The sequence below is a fragment of the Bos indicus genome, chromosome 17 (assembly GCF_029378745.1).
Source record: "Bos indicus isolate NIAB-ARS_2022 breed Sahiwal x Tharparkar chromosome 17, NIAB-ARS_B.indTharparkar_mat_pri_1.0, whole genome shotgun sequence".
NCBI classification, from domain to species: domain Eukaryota; kingdom Metazoa; phylum Chordata; class Mammalia; order Artiodactyla; family Bovidae; genus Bos; species Bos indicus.
The window spans coordinates 61,785,508-61,807,214 of record NC_091776.1 but is presented as its reverse complement, the minus strand read 5'-3'; the positions used below and the strand labels follow the sequence as shown (position 1 = coordinate 61,807,214).

The 21,707-nt window shown below is 45.0% G+C and overlaps 1 protein-coding gene across 4 annotated transcripts in view; it reads left to right on the top strand.

Annotated features, from left to right (window-relative positions):
* Nucleotides 1-21,707, top strand: part of PTPN11 (protein tyrosine phosphatase non-receptor type 11) — a 70,684-nt gene that overhangs the window by 41,620 nt on the left and 7,357 nt on the right. For 2 of the 4 annotated variants that reach the window (XM_070769656.1, XM_070769655.1), the window contains exons 7-13: nt 6,838-6,934; nt 9,102-9,181; nt 9,306-9,464; nt 11,834-11,966; nt 14,827-14,992; nt 15,909-15,976; nt 16,430-16,581. In XM_070769656.1, the coding sequence (XP_070625757.1) occupies nt 6,838-6,934; nt 9,102-9,181; nt 9,306-9,464; nt 11,834-11,966; nt 14,827-14,992; nt 15,909-15,976; nt 16,430-16,581 (855 nt within the window). The remainder of the gene's footprint in view (nt 1-6,837; nt 6,935-9,101; nt 9,182-9,305; nt 9,465-11,833; nt 11,967-14,826; nt 14,993-15,908; nt 15,977-16,429; nt 16,582-21,707) is intronic. The other 2 variants (XM_070769658.1, XM_070769657.1) reach the window with 1 other exon arrangement.

The following is a 21,707-nucleotide window of genomic DNA, read 5'->3' as shown; positions in this document are numbered from 1 at the left end:
AGACGAAGCACCTGGAAGAAAGGGAGAAAGCTGTCCCCAAGGATGTGGTGGGCAAATAGCTGGCTGTGGTTTGAACTTCCAGAACTTCTGACTCCAAGTCCACTGCACTGTGCTGCTCAGCTGTTGAAGATCTCCTGCCCAGTTCCCAAAGCCCCCTAGCTCCCCGCCTGACCTCATTCTCCACCCCTGACAGCACAACTTCAGACTCTGACCAGTTTCCTTCCCCCCAACTCTAAGGTCACTAGCTCTGGCCTCTTAGCCACCTTTGCTCACATCCCTACCTTGCTGGGAGATCTTCTCTTCTTCCTTGTGCTCTGCCTCTGCCTCACCCCTCACTTACCTCAAGCCTCAGCTCCTCTCAGAAACCACCTTCCCTTCATTTTCATGAATCTCACTCCCAAAGTTCCACATCACCTAATTCATTGCACACTGAATGACAGATTATTAAAGATGGATTTGTCTTGTGCTGTGGGCTGCTATTTCCTGTGTCAGGTCCTGTTCTCATCTGGGAACTGTGTCTTCTAAATGTGTTTTTCCACTTATTCTTCCCCTTGTTGGAGGAAGGTGATGACTTGACTTACAACATGCACCTGCAAAGGAACCAGATCTTAGGTTGGTTTTGTCTATTCATGGTGCTTTGTCAGAGCTTGTCCATCAGTGCGGACCTTCTCTGACCATGAGAGACTCCATCAGCCCCATCAGCCCCTTCATTTCTCGAGGTTGCCGTGGACTCATTTGGGACTAACCGCTAGACTCCACTGTGAGGAAGTGGTAAAAGGCCAGGCCGCGTAGCATCTGGAAGTGGGGGCTTTTACCCGCTAGTGGTGCCTGGTAACATTGCAGAGTTTGCAGTAAAGAGGACAGAGTGAGAATTCCAGTGTTCCTCTTTGCAGAGGGCAGATGCCAAAGGGAAACAGAAGTTCATTCAGACAGGAAAGAAGACCTGCCCATGTGGAGCCTGCCCACATGGTTACCACTGTCTTATTATTTGTGGCCCCAAATCAGAGAGGCCAGCAGCCCAGCAGCCCTTCTCAGCCTTCTCTCTTTCCTTCAGGAGGCCAGCCGTGCATAGGTAGCAGGAGAGTTAATAGCAACTTTTACATTTCTGTTTTTCTTTTTTACAATTTATAAAAACCTTCTTTTATTATTGATGTTTTCGCACACCCCGAAGTTGAGAAAATAGGATGATGAACCTTCTTTTTCCCAACATTCAGCAGTAACACTTAGCAATACTTTGTTATTCTTGTTTCCTCCCCTGGTAGCTTTGTTTTTAAAAATAAAGTAACTGCTGGGACTTCCCTGGTGGTCCAGTGGTTAAGAATCCACCTTCCAATGCAGGGGATGCAGGTTTGATCCCTGGTCAGGGAACTGAGATGCCACAGCCCACATGTCTCACAGCAACTAAGCCCATGCATTGCAGCTAGAGAAGTCTGCATGCCACAACCAGAGAGCTCGTGCATCAGGACTGCTGATCCCGCGTGCTCAAGAGCCCATACTCCACAACTGGAGAAAGCCTGCATGCTGCAACGAAGACTCAGTGCAGCCAAAAAATAATAATAATAAACAATAATTAGAATTAAAAAAATAAAGTAACTGTACAACTTGGTCTGTCCCTAATGGTTAATGGCATTATTTTTTTTTCCCCCTTAGCAATTAGTCCCGGTTGCTCAGAGCAGTGAGGACAAATGGTTCTCAGGCCTTGTCCTGGCGCGTGGGGCTGCCTGGCTCTGCCCATTCATTTGTCGTGTGTGTGTCTTTCCTTGATCCTGTTTTTCCACTTGCATTCATGACATTCTGTTCAAGAGCCAGTTCCAGTGGTCTTTAATCAGAGGGCTTTGGAAGTCTGTGAGGGGGTGTTTCGGGAGGTCTCTTTCGATCATCACAGAGACTGAGAATGCTGCTCCTGGCTTTTGGGCTGGAGACTGGCAGGGCTCCAGGTGTGGGGAGCATGGATGTTCAACCGCCATACATGTAAGGGATGGTTCCGTACTGTGAACACCTGTTCTGTCCACACTGGTTGTGCTGCTGGGCACTCCTAATGTATAGTGTGGATCAGGGGATTATCTTTCTCTTCATGGCTTTTATAAAGGCTTAGCCATTTGATATAATCCCTTTGTTGATCAGCTTTGGCTCATGTAATCAGGTGACTGTAGCTAGCCTCTGGTTCTTTTGGAGGGTTCATCCTTGGGTGCAAATCTTTGGTTGTATTGCTTGGGAAAATGGGATATCTTACAGCCTGCGCCCCAGCTTTGTAGTGTTTTTTGTCGTTGTTGGTTGCACATGGGCTTCTCTCCAGTTTTGTACTGTCCTTTTAGCTGCCTGTCCCACGCCTTATCACTGATATCCTGCCTGGCCCAGTGGATAATGGGGACAGAAACAGTGACAGTCAGCTGCAGGTCATTCACAGCTTTTGATGACCTGGGGGCGGCTGAGAGGGAGTTCATGGAAGATCAACTTGGAACGGATTGTAACCTCCTGGGGGCAGGGCTTGGTTGCAATGCCTGGTCCACCAGCCTGGTGCCGGGGAGAAAGCACCCCTTAGCAGGTGGTAGCTGATAATCTCAGGTGCAGTTGGGGAGCCTCTGCTGGCAGAGCACAGAAAGTCACAACTTCTGAGTTCTTTTTATTTTCAGCCTCACTCTAGAGGGATGGCAACCATCCACTGTGAGAAATGAATTGTGTTCAGGCCAGTGGGCCCCAGGCATAGTTGAGAATGGGCTGATGGGGTCTGAGGAGTGGGCAGGGCTGGAGTGGGAGACACATGGTTACTCAGTTCTAATCCATGACAGTTACTCAGTTCTAATCCATGACAGCTGCCAGCCGCCGGCAGTCAGCACCCAGCAAAGCCAGGGACACAAGGCCCCTGGGCCTGTCCTTTCTGGAAGACTCCAGGGCCCAAACTGTCTCAGCTTGCGTTCTGTTTAAACCTCACATCCGCATGGAAGAGATGGTTGGTAACTTAATGCAGGATGAGGGAAGCCAGAGCCGAGTAGATGGTCCAGCCAGCACGTGCTGGGTATTGGTGAGGCTTTCCTCGGCCTGGAAGTCTGGGTTATTCTAGCAAAGTGTTCTTGGTGTGTGAGGTGATTTTCAGCGGCCCTGTTATAGTAAGGTTGAACTAGTGAATGAAGAAGGTTTTCTCTTTTTTTTCACTTTAACCCTTATCCATTTCTTTGGTCATGGCTTAGGAGAAGGTCTGAGTACAGTTTTAATATGCCTCTTACATCTAGCTCTGGGCTTCCCTGGTGGCTTAGTGGTAAAGAATCTACCTGCCATTGCAGGAGATGCAGGTTTGATCTCTGGGTCAGGACGATCCCCTGTAGAAAGAAGTGGCTCCAGTATCCTTGCCTGGAAATCGCATGAACAGAGGAGCCTGGCAGGCTACAGTCCATGGAGTCACAAAAGAGTCAGATGTGACTTAGTGCACAGCAGCAACATCTATTTCTTAACACTTGCCAGTATGCCTTTTTTTTTTTTTTTAAATAAAGCCTCAGGCATACCAGGGCTTCCCTGGTAGCTCAGCTGGTAAAGAATTGGCCTGCAATGCAGGAGACTCTGGTTCGATTCCTGGGTAGGGAAGATCTGCTGGAGAAGGGATAGGCTACCCACTCCAGTATTCTGGCCTGGAGAGTTCCACAGACAGTAAAGAGTCGGACACGACTGAGCAACTTTCACTTTAAGGCATGCTATAATATCTAGGTAAGATTTGCCAATATTTCATTTTTAGTATATTCCTTCTTCTGGTTACCTTCTATATATGGCAAGTGATACTGGTTTTCTTATGTGCTAGTAATATGCAGTTTTCTTTTGAAATACATCTTCCAAAGGGGAAAAAGTGGAGGTTAGTTTAAGAAAACAACTCATATAATAGGCAGTGTGCCAAGATGAGACAGCATCTTGAAGATGCTTTCCTTTCTTTGTTTTCATTTATCTTTTTGTTTTTGGCTGTGCTGTGCAGCTTGTGGGATACTTAGTTCTTTGACGAGGGATTGAATCAGCACCCTCGGCAGTGAAAGCTTGGAGTCCTAACTACTGGACCGTCAGGGAATTCCCTTAAATAGGCTTTTCAGATGATTAAAGATTGGGAAATGCTGATCTCATATTTTGCCTACAGTGGCTTTCCTTTACGTTGAAGGCCAGGTCAACAGTGTCAGCATGGGATGCTGAGTGTGGGGCCTGCAGTTCATGGCCATCACCAGTGATGGTCTGTGGTTTGTCTGTCTCCCTCCCACCCCCCAACCCCTTCCTGTATTTATTTGTCCATCCAGCAGATACATTTTGAGGGCCTGCTTTGTGCTGGATGCTGAGCTGGTTACAGGCAAACAGGGGTGGTCCATGCTCTTTAATAGAAAAGACAGGTTGTAAAGATGTAGCTGTATTCAGTGTGACAGGAGCACTCACGGAGGGCGGTGCTTCAGATCGTGGCTGGTATCATGAGACACAGGGAGGTCGTGCTGAATGGGTTAGGAGAGCTTCCCAGAGGCGGCGGCCTTTGGGGTGGGTCCTAATGAATGACCAAAAAGTAACATTCAGAGGTACTCAAGGCAGAGAAAAGGAATTCTAGGCAGAGGCCATGAGCAAGAACATGAAGGCCTGAAGAAATACGGTGGGTTCAAGACGCTTGGTGTGGCTGGAGTGTACACAGTGCGCCTTAACTCCTATACCAACTCTGTGGTGTAGGTAGTCAGGGTTCACCCTGCTTTATACCGGAGGACACTGAAGGACAGTCAGGATCGTGACTGGACAATCAGAAGCTGAGGTTAGAGGCAGGCCTCCATCCACTCAGAGAAGAGAAGGTCTCCTGAGTTGTTCTGAGAAGCTTGCACTCGTCTCGAAGGCAGGGGGAGAAATTGGACGTGATTAAACAGGGAGGGATGGGTGCGATTTGCTGCTTCTAGAGCTTGCTCTGGCAGTGTGCCCTCCCAAGTGAAGCGTCACTTGAGGTTTGTTCATAAGCGAGCACTTGAATGCGTTGCTGTCAAGTTTGTTTTGAATCAAGCCCCTAGTTATTTCCTAGCGTGTAGCTTTTGTTGATGTTGTTTCTCTTCACTTGGTTGATGTTTAAGTGATTGATTCAGTTCATAGGGTTTGAACCTCACCTTACTATCTAAAAATCAAGATCGAACTTTCTTCCTAACAGCAGTATCAGAGGATATGCCAGCACCGAGAATGCAGATGGCTCTAATTACTGTATGTGAACTCACTGAAGAATTTTGAGTGACCGTTTGATTGTCAGAGTTCTGTGTATGTTGTATTTTATTTCTGTCCAGGTTTCAGCTGGCTAAACATTTTGGTTTTGAGCTGTGTGTCAAGGCTGAATTATTGCATTTTGAAACCTAGAGTCAAACAGCAATTTAAACTCCTGACTTTCATACCTGTCTGCGAAATGCAGATAAATGAAATGGAAATATAATAGGGCCACTGTGTTAGGAAATACTGGCTCTGCCTTCCCTTGTAGAGAAATCTTTTAAGGGATCATCATTTTGGCATATATAAATATATTTTTAGTATGTAACACTTTTTTTTTTTCTTTTTAGTTTGCCTTTCACTTTCTTGATTTGCCCATTTGTGATTTCCTGTTCAAACGAGACTTGTCTGAAACCATTGGTTCCTTGAAGAGGCACTTTTGGTGATTCTGAAAATGAAGCCTACATCCTTGAAAATGCTTCATTCAGCCTGGCTGGTCCACCTTCCTGTCTGTTTCTACAGCTGGTCCTCTCCACTTCCTTACGTTGTCCCTTCTTCCCTGGGGCCAGCTCTGCTGTGGTTGCCTGCTTTGTTTAGGCTCTTCTTTCCCTGGTTCCGCTCCCCATCTCCTTTCCCTTCAGAGGTGTCCTTCCTGACCACTCGCTTCAGGAGCCTGAGCATTCTCCTCCTCCATCTCTATCTGCGGAGACGGAGGGGCGCCCCCTCCCCTCAGAGTGCAGGGGAGTGGGCGTCTGTGCAGACACGGCTTGGCTGCCCAGGGCACTGATGTAGGTTTGGGGCACAGGAGGACTCTAAAGCTTTGCTAACAAAGATTGCATGTCCACAATAAACCACTTCTACCGTCCACCAGAATCCAGATTTGAGAACTGACTTTCAGGTTGCTTTGAATTCATCAATGGTTAAAGTAGGCAGATTACAAAGTCCTCAAGAACATGGATCACATCTCCTATTTGGGTACTGTATACCAACGTTCACTGGCTTTCATTCTTAATAACTTATTTTTAAAGGTCTCTCTCTTTTCAGGGTGGGGGCACACTGGGCGACTTGGGGGATCTTATCTTAGCTCCTCGACCAGGGAATGAACCCAGGCCCTCAGCAATGAGAGCGAGGAGTCCTAACCACTGCGCTGACAGGAAATTCCCAAAGTTTCTCTTCTTATAAATATTTATTGTAGAAAATTTAGGCAAAAAACGAGCAAAACAAAACATAATCTTACTGCTGAAAATAAAAAAGCCCCATACTTTTTTGGTGTACAGACTTCTGCCATTTCTTACATACATAGGTGCACACAGACATAAGGGTTTGTGTAAGGCACTGTTTGGAAAATTTGACCTTCTTTTTAGTTAACACTCACTCTGATCATCTTTCCAAGGCATTAGATATTCTCCTAGGCTGTCTCTTAAATGTCTGTAGAACATCCTTTGTTTGAATGAATGAAAGTGTTTCTTTCGGCAGCTCTTTCAGTGTCTCTGCCCCTCTTGATGTAGCATTAAGGTGAGCATTCTTACAGCTGTCGCCCACGACTCTTAAACGTTTCCTGGGATAAATCCCCTAAAGCAGAACTGCTCAGTCAGGCTTTTTTTGGGAAGCTTTTGATTCATAATAATATTTACTTCTGTTTCTCTCCAGACACTACAACAACAGGAGTGTAAACTTCTCTATAGCCGAAAAGAGGGTCAGAGGCAAGAAAATAAAAACAAAAATAGATATAAGAACATCCTGCCCTGTAAGTACCAATCTCTGTAATAGTCACTCTTGGAGGTTTTGATCCTCAGTCTCTGTCACTTCTCTGGGGAGGTGGGGCATGTGCTTTTTCAGCAGATCCAAGGCCTTAGCTTCTTTTAATTGTAAGTAGTTTCCAAAGTAGTCAGCTGTGGTGGAGACTGATGGCCTCGTTCATCGAGTTCCTGTGATGCTGCTTCTTACAGAGTGAAATTGCCACTAGGAGGCTTAGAGTGTGGTTGTTTCCTTCTGTTAATTTAGACTGCCCAGGAGAGATCATGTCAAGGCTTGCTCTCTCCCAGGGTCTCATCGTCAGCCTCAGGGGTCCCAGGCTTGTGCCCCTGCTTTGCAGTCCCTGGCTCTTGGGTCTGCGTGGGAAAACCGGTACTGGAACCCCCAGAGTCACTACTCTTAGCTCCAGGCTCTAATGCAGGGTCTCCAGAGTGGGCCAGGAAGAAACATTTAGAACTTCTCTTGATTTATATTTTTTATCCAAAAAAAAAAAAGGAAGAAAAGAAAAAAAAATCTGATATGCAGCTTGATACCAGAATGTGTATAATGTATTTAATAAGCCTTGTTTGTATCTATAATTGGATTGGATTGGCCAGAAAGTTTGTTTGGCTTTCCCACATAGTGAGCATACAGAAGAACCCGAATGAACTTTTTGACCCATCCAATATGTATACATTTCAATGTCCAAAAACTTTATTATTAAAGTTTATTGGGGAACATGATCAGATTGGAGAGCCTTGCTCTAATGTCTCATCGGGTCAGAGCTGCTTTGTTATATATTGTAAACCCATCCCGTGTGTGTGGAGCATAGTCTTCCTCTTTCTGTGTTCATATGGGCACATACATGGTGTATATGAACATCACATCCATATAGATATGTGTAAGTGAGGATGGGAGACAGTGGAAGCTCTTCTAATATCGAGGAGAGAAAAAGAGGAATTTGCAGGGAATCATTCTGAGCCACAGCATGGTCCTAATGACCTTGGGGAAGCATTATCCTCTTTACGTCTTAAGTTTTCATTTCTGCTCAGGAGGTCTGAATGGTGCTCATTAGTAAGATGTGGGCATGTAGGGAAAGATGACGGGAACAGTGGTATGCAGTACTAAACAGAATATTACTGTCCTTTCCTCCCATAAAAATCCCAAGCAGATGTTTCTTCTGATTAGCATCATTTTCTTTAAAGATGGGCAATCTGAAACAAAAGAACAGTATTAAGACATATGACTTTATTACTAATTCCCAGTGTAAAATGTGTTGCTTAGGAAGCACACTCAGATTTTTATATCAGTAATGTACTTTTATACAGAATTTGGTCAGTAGATACTGTTGTCAGAATCTTGTTGCCTGGAGACTGTATTTAATTCTACTTCACTTTTTAAAAATCCTTTTTATTACAGAAAGTTTAAAGTATATTTGAAAGTAGTCAAAATAATATACACAACCCACACATGCCTAGCACCCAGCTCTACCAATTGTCAGCTTGTGCCTAATCTTGATTCATTTCTATTCTTTTTTTTTTTAATATTTATTTATTTTGGCTGCGACGGGTCTTAGTTGCAGCACGTGGGATCTTTAGTTGCGGCATACAACCTCTTAGATGTGGCATGTGGGATCTAGCTCCCTGACCAGGGATTGAACCTGGCCCCCTGCATTGGGAGCATGGAGTGTTAGCCACTGGACCACCAGGGAAGTCCCAGTTTATCTGTATTCTGGTACATGTCTCTTCTTTCCCTGAATTATTGTGAAGCAAATCTCAGACATACGTTGTCTACCTATACTTTTCCTTTAAAAAAAAAAAAAACAGCAACAAGAAAGCAAAAAACCTTTAGTTTTGAAATAATTTTAGACTCACAAGAAGTTGCAAAAATACGTAGAGGGTTCCCGTGTACCGTTGTTTTCCCCAGCTTCTCCAGATAATATCCTCTATATCAACAATACACTATTAAAACCAGGGAATTAACATTGCTACCTTATACTCCTTAAGGAAAGCATTTGGGGGCATCATATTCAGATTATCATGCTCACATTGGATTTAGTTTTTAATACCATTTTATCATGAAATGAATAAAACTGGGACTCCCTGAGGATGAGCTGATTTGACCTGATTTGTCCTGAAGGGGTCTGAGTACACTGTGACCGTGGTCTCTTCTTCTTCCAGTCGATCACACCAGGGTCGTCCTCCATGACGGTGATCCCAATGAGCCCGTTTCGGATTACATCAACGCAAACATTATCATGGTAAACTGCTTTCATGGTGTCTTCTGACTATATATTGCTAGCCAGTTTTTGTATTTTAAATCCTTCCACATGGCATGAAAGCAATTTTCGAACGTTTGAAGTTGTTTTCTTTCTCAATCTCTAGCCTGAATTTGAAACCAAATGCAACAACTCAAAGCCCAAAAAGAGTTACATTGCCACACAAGGCTGCCTGCAGAACACCGTGAATGACTTCTGGAGGATGGTGTTCCAAGAGAACTCCCGAGTGATTGTCATGACAACGAAAGAAGTGGAGAGAGGGAAGGTAGACTGTGTACTATAGTTTCTTGAAGTATTGGACGTGTTGGGTTGACCATGTTAAGAACTGAATAAACATGTTAAGCTTGTTCTAACTGACCCTCTGGAAAAAGGGGAGTGGAGGAAATCTGGTATAGTTTTCTACACTGCGTGGTATAGTGTTCTATACCTAGTTTCCTGGGCAGGGATCAAAACCCAGCCCTCCTCAGTGAAAGTATGGAGTCTAACCACTGGACCACCAAGGAGCTCCCTTGTAGGATTCTCGTTGTTGCACTGCTAGTTGTTAACACGTCTGAGTACCTTTGGGGCCAGTTATGGTCATGGTGAGACAAAGGCTTCCTCCAGCAGCCGCCCGCAGTAGCATTAGATGTTCTTGAATTAATGGACAAGTTAAAACATTTTTATAATTTCTGCTTCAGGGGAGGATCACCTAATCTGAGTGTAGAAAGGAAAACTGAACCCTCCGTCCTACCAGTTGCCTGGTTGCAGTTATAAGAGGCCGCCCATTCTCATTCTCTGGTTGCAGTTGTAGGTGGCTGACCTGGGGCTGGGAAGAGAGGGTTCTTGGGTTACTTCAGAGGGATTAGGATTGGTCCCTCTCAGAAGAGCTGCCAGAAGCTCCCAGAACAGACAGACATTGGGACCAGTCACCCTGCCCCACTCCTTACCTCCTCCTGGCCTGCGCCTGTGTTCCCATTCTCCCTCTTCACTCTTCAGCTGGAGCAGAGGGTGTGATGTACTCTCGGTCTCCCGACAGGTCTTTCCAATAACTTGTGTTTGCTTGGTATCCACCCCCAGTGCATAGAAGAAAAACCAGCCTCTGGATTCCTGGGCTTTTAATTTAAAAGCTAAAGTATCAGTGCTCACGTTTTTGAATTTGTTTGCCAAGGTTTACATCAGAGTTTGGGAAACTGAGAGGAGGGCGCAGTCATTCGCAGACATGTAGAGTCAGCTACAGTGTTAGGAGTTGTGATTTGTGTTCTCTTGGGTGACCAGCAGTCCTCAGAATTGATTGACCAGCGAGAGCATTGCATACATTTAATAGTCAAAGTGTTCATTTGGGGATAATAAAAATTGTATCATCTGTCAAAAAGGTACTTGGATCTACAAAATACTGGAGGGAAAGCCAAATTCAGAATAATAAATAAAAGGCCACATAAAGCATGTCAAGCAAAAAAGTAGTGCTATCCATTAATTCTTCTGTTGATCTTTCCTTCTACCATATTTTGTTTCCTTTCGATTAATCATTGACTGGCGGGGTGTCTGCAGCTGTTTTCTGATTTCTTGTTTTTTAACAATGAATTGCTGTATCTTCCTAATGTACCAGGTAGATTTCTCTTGCTGGTAGATGTGTCTTGGGGGCTGTGGAAAGTGAGTGGTGTGGGTGACTGCTCCTGAGGAAAAAAGCAAGACACAAAAACATTCTCCATCAGCAGATCTCTGCAGACTCATGTCTCATTGAACAAAGTATCTTCCTCTTTGGCAGCAAGACTGATTCCCCTAGTGCCATATTTTCCAACACGAAGCCAGCAGCTATTGCAGGCTTGGCGTTCCCAGGCGCCCGGTTAAGCGAGGGTGACGTGTGCAGCAGGTATCAAGTGGATCTGGATATAGAAAAAGCAGCTGGTTCAAAACTCCATCAGCTGCCTTTCTGTGCTGGAGTTGTTCACACTTGGGTTAGATAAGGCGCGGAGCCCTCCTACACGGGCGCGGAAATGAACCAGACAGTCTGGCTCATTGGGCAGCCCATCCACCTCCAGAGCCCCTGCCTGTCTTCCCTGCAGAGTGACTGGCAGATCTCCGGAATTCAGTGCTCAGCTGTTGCTAGACAGCAACCTGCACACCCCGTAGTCCCCCGCTCTCTGCTCTTTAGTTCTTTTTTAGAAAGAAAGTTCAAGTCCTTTCTTAAAAAATATATTTATTTATTTGGCTCTGCTGGGTCTTGGTTGTGGCATGTGGGATCTTTGGTTGAGGCATGCAAATGGTCACCTGTGGCATGTGGGATCCAGTTCCCTGACCAGGGATCGAACCCAGGCCCCCTGCATTGGGAGCATGGAGTCTTAGCCACGGGATTGTCAGAGAAATCCCTCCTTGGTTCTTTAGAGAGAAATAAATAAGCACTGAGTCTCCTTAGACCCATGACTTAGATGAACCACTCTGCTACACTGGCTTTCTCTTCCCACTTCTCCTTGGTTCTCCCTGCATCTGCTTCTTTAGTTTGAACTCTTCTTTCCTTTTCTTTGAAAATCCAACAGTTAGACACCAGGCAGGCCCTTTTCCATGTTAGTAGTCAACACTTGAATGTTGCTCTTCTGCTGGTTGAGGCTTTCATTTCACAGTTCACAGAGATTAACTCTTTTCTTGGACCCCTTCCAGAGTAAATGTGTCAAATACTGGCCTGACGAGTATGCACTAAAAGAATACGGAGTCATGCGCGTTAGGAACGTCAAGGAAAGTGCCGCTCACGACTATACGTTAAGAGAACTTAAACTCTCGAAGGTTGGACAAGTGAGTATACTGTCGTACTTTAGAGACTCTGGTAACTGCACGGAGGGTGCGCTAATCCAGGGTCGTGCGGTCACTCCTGCTGCATACCTTCAGGCATTCGCTCACTCACTGAGTAACATCCATTTATGGGCACCCTCTGTGTGCCAGGTACCAGCGAGGTACTTGTTTTGTTGTTGTGTTAGTCATTCAGTCGTGTCTGACTATTTGTGACTGTAGCCCGCCAGGCTCCTCTGCCCTTGGAATTCACCAGGCAAGAATACTGGGGTGGGTTGCCATTCCCTTCTCCAGGAGATCTTCCTGACCCAGGGATTGAACCCAGGTCTCCTGCATTGCAGGCAGATTCTTTACCGTCTGAGCCACTTGGGAAGCTGCAAGGTACTGGACTGGTGTACGGCAAACCAGACCTGCACAGTCCCTTCCCCCACAGAGCCTAGGGAGGTGGGAGGCTAAGGAGTAGATAACCAGCCAAGCTTTCCAGTTGTGCTGGGGCTGTGAACGCCACAGTGTGGTATGTTAGAGAATGAAATGGAGTAAGCAGGGAGGACCTCTTTGAGGGGGTGCCAGGCAAGCTGAGACCTGAAGGTGGAGCAGCATCTGAGGCTCAGGAGAGGAGAGCTCCAAGCAAAAGGAGCAGCAAGTGCAAAGGGCCTGAGGCCTATTTTAGTGCTCGTATTCCATGTGTCAGCTTCTAATTGTACGTAGTTCAGGTTTGTCCCTGGGATGACTATGTTTGTTTCTTTTTTTTTTTTTTAACTTTTTATGGTATATTGAAGTATAGACGATAGTTTCAGGTGGACAGCAAAGGGAGTCACCCATACGTATACATCTGGGGTGACTAACTTTGCATCCAGCGTGATTTGGATTCAGCATGATTTCATGGTGAGACGGGCTTATTCAGGGGCCTCTGGGGACACAGAGGTGAACGAAACAGCCTTTGTCCTTAAGGAATTGCAGTCATGTTGCCACGAGAAGCCACGGTACAAGTCCCTATGCCATTGAGCAGACACCTGCTGTCACACCCACCTGAGGTGCTGAGATTCCTCAGCAGTGGGTGGAGAGAGGGTGGGGGGAATGCAGATCTGTGATGGAGAGAGTGCACGGAGTCCTAGCTGGGCAGGCGGGGGCAGGAGGCAGGCGGAGGACGGAGGAGGGACTGTCCTCTGATGAGTTCCATGATGTGGTCTAGGGACCCGAGTGAGCCGGGAGCCTCAGCGGCTGTGGTCCAGGGTGAGATGTCAGAACTTCTGATGTGCAGTTCTGTTGCTGGCAGGAAGAGGGTGGAAGTTCAGTCGATTGCAAGACTGTGCGAGGTCTGTCAAGCAGAAATGAGACAGAGATTTAGAGGACATCGGACAAAGATTTCAGATAGGTTTTTCTTCAGCTGTAGTGATAAACTATCCGTCTTCTCGTTATCAGGTGTTTCTCAGTAGCAGGTGGATTTTTGTTCAGGTTTTTTTTTTTGATAAACCATCCATCTTCTTGTTAGCAGAGATTTGGGAGTGTCAGGCATGGGAAATGTTGGTGTTTGGGTTTGTGTGTTGCACTTTAGGATGCAGGTGCTGACACGAGACCGATCATTTCTCCAAGATTGCTGGTCACGGATTATCTGCTTTTTGTATAGCATGTTCCATTTTTTTTTAAAGTACTATCACATGATCTCATTTTAGCCTCCTAATCGCCTGGGAACCAGGAGTGGGACCAGAGACCTCAGTGGCCATTTATATAGGAGGAAGAACAAGGATGCTCAGGGCAGCTGGGTATCTCTCATTCCCTGTCCTTTCTGTGACCCTGGGAACCCCCTGAGTTTTAGCTCACTGGTAACCTCCAGAAAAATCCTTTTTCATGACTCAGCAAACTAAATGCACATAATTCACGAGAAGATCTTGACCGTGGTTCAGATTCCTTGGATATTCTGAAGGTCACAGGTGGTGGATACTGGTCTGGTTATTCTCTCTCTCTCTCTTTTTTTTTTTTTCAAAATCCCCTTTAAAAATGTTACTTAGCGTATGTAGTCTCCAGATAATGTAGGAAGAAGATGCAGTGACAAATAGTGACCTAATTGGGTGGACCCAGAACACGATGCTTTTTTGGTTTTTTGTAGTCTCGGTACCCTTGTTGACCTTTACTGTCAGTCCTCAGAAGAGTGCCCGTGTGCTGAGTCTCTTCCTCTCTGCTTCGCAGTGGCTCTGTGTTTAACTGGTCTTGTTTAGTCCTCACAGTGATAATTGTGGTAGAGAGTCTTATGCCCATCAGCACATGAGGGGTTTGAGGCTTAGAGATATCCACGGACCACAGTGAGTGTGAATGCTGGGGTTGGGGCCTGAATCCACCCACCTGATTGCAAAGCCTGTCTTACCCTGTCTGCACCAAAGTAAAAGTTGAAATAATTATAATAAAAGTGCATGTTGTAGGAGGGGAGGAGGGTCAGGTACAAAAGACAGATGAGCAGATGTCTGGAGGGAATTCCCGCTGTCTCAGGTGGTGGGAGGAGAGCCCCCGAGTCCCAGAGGGCTCAGTGGTCTCCCACGTGGAGCTGCGCTTGGAGGAGTGGGAACGGGGACCTCATCTGCCACTGGCTAACGGTACAGACACGGATGCCAGTTGTCGTTTCCTCAAGAACAAACTGCCATATGAGACATCTTGTTTCTTTGGACAGAGGCAAGGGGTTCCAGCCTCCAGAATTGCTCAGCCAGACCCAGGAGGAGGAGAGATCTGGGGAACTTGTGGAGGGGACCTGTGAATGGAGCGTGAGGAGGTGGTGCCAGCCTGACCTTCCTGGCTCATAGAGGATCTGGGAAAGATGGGACTTGGACGATGCCTCAACCCCTTGGTTTATTTAATTCTTTTCTGGTTTTTCTTGGCTCTACTCCAGGGGAATACGGAGAGAACGGTCTGGCAATACCACTTTCGGACCTGGCCGGACCACGGTGTGCCCAGTGACCCGGGGGGCGTGCTGGACTTCCTGGAGGAGGTTCACCACAAGCAGGAGAGCATTGTGGACGCGGGGCCCGTGGTGGTTCACTGCAGGTGACCAGCCCCCCCACCTCTGAGATGTCACCTGTCCCATCATCTCTCATGCCCAGGGTGCTTATTTGTATTTGCCCAGCCCCAGCCACAGCTCCTGAACTGTGAGAAAAATTTAATGCCTGTTTGTGGCATTAAGGGACACTTTGACCCCAAAGTACATTTCTTCTAGATCCTGTGGGACCACCAGGTACTGGGGTGGTGGGGCAGGAGGTGGTGAACACAGTCCTTATTCTTAAGGCACCCTTAGTCTGGTAATGTTTGATTGGTTTTCTCTGTTCTGCAGTTATTTTAGGATTAATCTCTTTGATTGTGATCCTGTTGTTGTTTTCCATGGAAATATGATGTATTTTTTTCCCCCTGACAACATACCTGTTTGTTTCAGAATATTTGGACCACTCCCCATTCAGGCTTCTAGAAGCCAGGCCCATGGCCTCCGCACCAGAGTTTGTAGGTGCCAGTTCCCAAGTTTAGGCTTCATGATTATACTGGGGAAAGTTGGGTTTCCTAAATCTTTCATATGTTTGGCAAGTAGATGCCTGTGAAACATTATTTATTCAGTTCTATAAAAACTCCCTTTTATTGAGCCCTTGCTCCATACCAGCATCTGCATTCATTGTTTTTCACCCGTTACTGATAGTTGATACTCATAGTAGCCCATTTCACAGATGAAGAAACTGAGGGTCAGAGAGGTTAAGGGATTTGCCTCAGGTACACTATGTTGGAGAAGCTGGGCTCCAAGTGCAGGATGGACTGAGTCCAAAGCCCTGGGCTCTTTGCTAATATGTTTGCAAATATAAATAGACAATCTTATAAATACTCCCGAGAGCAGACATTGTTAATATTAATAGCTTGGTTTTGAGTATAAAACCCTCATGAATGACTCCATTGTCCTCGCTCTTCGTCCTTCTGCCCACAGTGCTGGAATTGGCCGGACAGGGACGTTCATTGTGATTGATATTCTTATTGACATCATCAGAGAGAAAGGTAGGTCATTCGGAGGGCAAGAAGCTACGATTCCTGTTTTCAGTCTATGGAAGGAAAGTGCTAGTGAAAATAGCCTGCGGAAGAAAATTGAATGTTAAAGTATTTTCACAAAAATCTAGGCCAGAGACTTCAACTTTCAGTATGTTTGCTCAAGAACAGGAGTGATGCTGTTTGAGCCTAGGAGCAGTGGTGGTCTCTGTCCATCTGCTCACTCCTTGCTGATGGTACAGGGCGGTGTTGTAACCTGCGGGGCTCCTCTCCGCTGACCCCTGACCCTATAATCTTCTAGGATCATTGGTGTTGGTCAGAAGGCCAGTGCCGTAGCCCTTGGAACAGGTTTGGTTAAAACATGAACGTGTAAATTTGCTTTATCTCTGCTCAAAGTTGTGCTTTGAACCGCTGCCCCTTGTCTCTGCAGTTTCTCCTGATGCTCCATGGTGCTTTGCTTTGTAGGTGTTGACTGTGACATCGACGTTCCCAAAACCATTCAGATGGTGCGGTCACAGAGGTCAGGGATGGTCCAGACAGAAGCACAGTACCGATTCATCTATATGGCCGTCCAGCATTATATTGAAACACTACAGCGCAGGATTGAAGAAGAGCAGGTACCAAGCCTGCACGGCTGACATGTAGATTTTTGGTGTTTTTTTTTTCTGGGCAGTTTGGCTTGGATATGCTCTCCTTCTGAGCGAGAATACAGGCTTTGCTAGATAACTGTCTTTATCTGAAAAGGAGAAACAAGTTCCCAACCAGGAAGGACCTCTCTGGAAATGAATTATTCCCTACCACACAACTCTGATTTTTCACTATGGAGTAGCTCAGGGAGGGGCAACAGGCCTGACAGATGGGTTTGGGATTTTCCCAGGCTCACCTGGCAGGCTTAGAACTCCAAGCCTCAAAGTTTCCAGCCTGTTCCAGTTTTGATCCAGGCCTTACTCATCCTGATTCCATCTCTTAAATGAATGCCTCACCCTTTATAGCACATGAGGATTGGAACCACCAATGTGGTCAAGTTGGAAACAGAAACATTTCCATTTTTAATAAACCATACATAATGAACAGTGTGGCACTGGAGCCTTTCCATTGGAAGCTCTTTATAATACACAAAGCTGAGTTCATGAGGCCTGAGGAGACTGCTCTTTTGGGAGCTATCCTTAGCTCACTCCCCAACCCCAACCCCAGCCCCATCATCATGCTGCTCACTGGATAGATGTGATGTCTAAACATCAGTGGTATTTGCCTTCTGTACCCTGTTTATCACCTTCTGGAAAACTCAGCTTCTCAAAAATGGGACCTGCAACCTGATTGAAAGGCTTCTAGCCTAGCAGTGCAGCGGCCACGTTATCAAAGTGTGGTTAGCCCAAGTTAGTTAGTTTAGCAGGTTCTCAGTCCATGCAGAAATACTCACTAGGTTGTTTCCTTGTACAAAAATGTCTTCAGAAACAGTGTGGATATAGGAAGGCATGGTCAAATGATTAACAAGCTCTGTTCTGGTTTTGAACTTTACCGCTTTAAGTCGTTGTCTTAATGTAAGTGCTATGAACTTAGAAGTAGAAGTGTTAATCTCTCAGTCATGTCTGACTCTTTGCAACACCATGGACTGTAGCTCGCCAGACTCCTCTGCCCATGGAATTCTCAGGCAAGAATACTGGAACGGGTAGCCATCTCTTCTCCAGGGGATCTTCCCGACCTAAGGATCGAACCCAGATCTTATGCATTGCAAGCAGATTCTTTACCGTCTGAGCCACCAGGAAGCCTTTAGATGGTTACTGTAGGCTATTTCATATTCACCTTCCAGTTACATTGATTTGGGCCAGGAGTACTTACTTAAAGCATGAAGTTGCCTCAAAAGAAGGACTTCTAATAAGTAGAGTGCAGTCCCACTGGTACAAATGGGAAATTACTTGGGAATATCTTGAAGACCATAAGGTAGTCTTGCTTAGAAAAGCTGGGGGAAAAGCTCTCTATTTCATTCAGAAGCTTTGGTTTTTCTTCTGGTTTTGGAGAATTTAGGGACTTTCCCTCCCAGCTTATTTGGCACTTCACATCTTCCTATTACTTACCATATATGGTCTCTCTGACCCTAAATCTGAAGTTGTAATTTGGATTTAGGAACTAGTTAAAACCAAAATGCCTTTATTGCTGCCCTTTTATTGGGGATGAGGGGTAGAGGAGGTAGAATCACTTAAATATTACAGAATGTAGACTATAGAAATTGGATGTCCCCAGTAATCCCATCCCAAGAGTACCAAACGAGTGTGTGTATTCGTCCATTCAGCCAATACTTTTCAGTGCCATTATGTGTCAGCGCATTAGCTATTTGGTATATGAACCCTTGGATTTAAAAGAAAAATATGTAGGCTTACATTGTTTTTTAAAATTAGATTTTGTGGGGATTTCCCTGGTGATCCCAGTTGTTAAGACCCCGTGCTCCCAACATGAGGGTTACAGCCTTGATTCCCTGGTCAGGGAACTAAGATCCCGCATGCCACAGAGGGGGGCAAAAAAATAAATTTTTTAAAAAATCCACTAATAAAAAGAAATAAAATAGATTTTGTGGTATGTTGTTTGCTTCATTGTACTGTTTGATTCAATGTAGGATCTTGCTACTTGACTTGGGACTAGAGTAAGAAGTACTTTAATTTAGTAGGTTTCAGTGGCAGACTTAAAAATATTACACCCACCTGATTTTTAGATTAAGCAAATGAACAAAGCTCATTCAGCATAATTAATTATTCTGAAATCCAGGCATTTCCAAAATTATTAATATGAAGCATTAAGGACCTTTGGGAGTAAAAGACTGTGCTACAGAGGAATAAATGGAAAAAAAGAAAATGACAGTCAGAGGTGGAGAGCAGGGTAAGGGAAGAAGAGAAACCAAGGCAGCATTGGAAGGAGGAAATGCAAAACAGGTGGGAATCTAGGGGAAATGCAAATGAGCGAGACTGAAAAAATTTTCCAGTCTGTATATACCAATCTCACACTCTGCTGTTTACTTGGAAGTCGATTTCTTTTGTTAACTTTCATTTACAGTATTAAAAAGACATTTTAAAAAAATACCCAGAAACAGCGTAATGGAATTCCCTTAGAATGTTCAGCAAGGTGATAGCATACTATTGCACTGTTTCATTATTTTGCAGTTTGTATTTTTGTATCTAACATTGTGTATGAAATCTGTTTTGGTGTGCACACATACATATGTACATTTCCTCTTATTTTGTGATATGAATACATCACATTCATTTGTTTTTTTGGTGAATGTTGTTGGAAATAGCACGTCACTGGACATCCTTGTCAGCTCTTCTAGGCTTGTGTGCATGAGCTTCTGAAGAAGAAAATGTTTAAAGTTGTAGTACATACATCCCTTTTCATCATTCAGTTCAGTTCAGTTCAGTCGCTCAGTTGTGTCCGACTCTTTGCGACCCCATGAATCGCAGCACATCAGGCCTCCCTGTCCATCACCAACTCCCGGAGTTCACTCAGACTCAGTCCATCGAGTCAGCGATGCCATCCAGCCACCTCATCCTCTGTCGTCCCCTTCTCCTCCTGCCCCCAATCCCTCCCAGCATCAGAGTCTTTTCCAATGAGGCAACTTTTCGCATGAGGTGACCAAAGTATTGGAGTTTCAGCTTTAGCATCATACCTTCCAAAGAAATCCCAGGGCTGACCTCCTTCAGAATGGACTGGTTGGATCTCCTTGCAGTCCAAGGGACTCTCAAGAGTCTTCTCCAACACCACAGTTCAAAAGCATCAATTCTTCGGCGCTCAGCCTTCTTCACAGTCCAACTCTCATATCCATACATGACCACAGGAAAAACCATAGCCTTGACTAGACGGACCTTTGTTGGCAAAGTAATGTCTCTGGTTTTGAATATGCTATCTAGGTTGGTCATAACTTCCCTTCCAAGGAGTAAGCATCTTTTAATTCCATGGCTGCAGTCACCATCTGCGGTGATTTTGGAGCCCCCAAAAATAAAGTCTGACACTGTTTCCACTGTTTCCCCATCTATTTGCCATGAAGTGATGGGACCAGATGCCATGATCTTCGTTATCTGAATGTTGAGCTTTAAGCCAACTTTTTCACTCTCCTCTTTCACTTTCATCAAGAGGCTTTTTAGTTCCTTTTCACTTTCTGCCATAAGGGTGGTGTCATCTGCATATCTGAGGTTATTGATATTTCTCCCGGCAATCTTGATTCCAGCTTGTGCTTCTTCCAGCCCAGCATTTCTCATGATGTACTCTGCATATAAGTTAAATAAGCAGGGTGACAATATACAGCCTTGACGTACTTCTTTTCCTATTTGGAACCAGTCTGTTGTTCCATGTCCAGTTCTAACTGTTGCTTCCTGACCTGCATATAGGTTTCTCAAGAGGCAGGTCAGGTGGTCTGGTATTCCCTTCTCAGAATTTCCCACAGTTTATTGTGATCCACACAGTCAAAGGCTTTGTCATAGTCAATAAAGCAAAAATAGATGTTTTTCTGGAACTCTCTTGCTTTTTTGACGATCCAGTGGATATTGGCAGTTTGATCTCTGGTTCCTTTGCCTTTTCTAAATCCAGCTTGAACATCTGGAAGTTCACGATTCACGTATTGCTGAAGCCTGGCTTGGAGAATTTTGTGCATTACTTTACTAGTGTGTGAGATGAGTGCAATTGTGCGGTAGTTTGAGCATTCTTTGGCATTTCCTTTGTTTGGGATTGGAATGAAAACTGACCTTTTCCAGTCTTGTGGCCACTGCTGAGTTTTCTAAATTTGCTGGCATATTGAGTGCAGCACTTTCACAGCATCATCTTTCAGGATTTGAAATAGCTCAAGTGGAATTCCATCACCTCCACTAGCTTTGTTCGTAGTGATGCTTTCCAAGGCCCACTTGACTTCGCATTCCAGGATGTCTGGCTCCAGGTAAGTGATCACACCATCGTGGTTATCTGGGTCGTGAAGCTCTTTTTTGTACAGTTCTTCTGTGTATTCTTGCCACCTCTTCTTAATATCTTCTGCTTCTGTAAGGTCCATACCATTTCTGTCCTTTATCGACCCCATCTTTGCATGAAATGTTCCCTTGGTAGCTCTACTTTTTATCATTACCAGATACTAACTAGTGTTAGTACTATCTGTTCTGACGAATTGTGCACCAAAGTGATGGCATAGTCTACCCTCCCACCAGCAGTGAACGAAAGTCACTGCTGTATGTCAGTATTTGATATGCATACCCTTTCTAATGTTTGCTGTGTCTTGAATAATCCTGAAATGAAAGCAGCATTGTATAATGATGAGAACTTTATGGATTAGATTTTTGGAATTGGTTGTTTCTGGGTGAATTTAGGAGGAAAGAGTGATAAATCATCTAACCAGGAGTCCTACCGAATGCAGTTCATTCTGTATCTGAGATGAGATTGCATTCTACTGATTTCTTTGCCTTTTTTTCCTCCAGAGTTTATCATTGGGCTGAAAATAAAGTATTAAATGTGCTAGGGTTTTTTTTCTGGTGTAAGGGTGGGATAGGGACGATGTGATAAAATGTATGATCCTGATAAGAGTGCTGACATCTTTTGTACCCGTGGGCCATTTCTACTTGGAGTGCATTTATTTCTGGAACTCTTTTCCTACCTGTTTACTTGAAAATCATTAAATGTGTTGCAAGTGAACTACGAAATGATTAGATGCTAATGTGGCAGAGAAAGTGTGAATTCTCTCTTAGCTCAGAAGCAGGTACATTTCATTTAATACAGT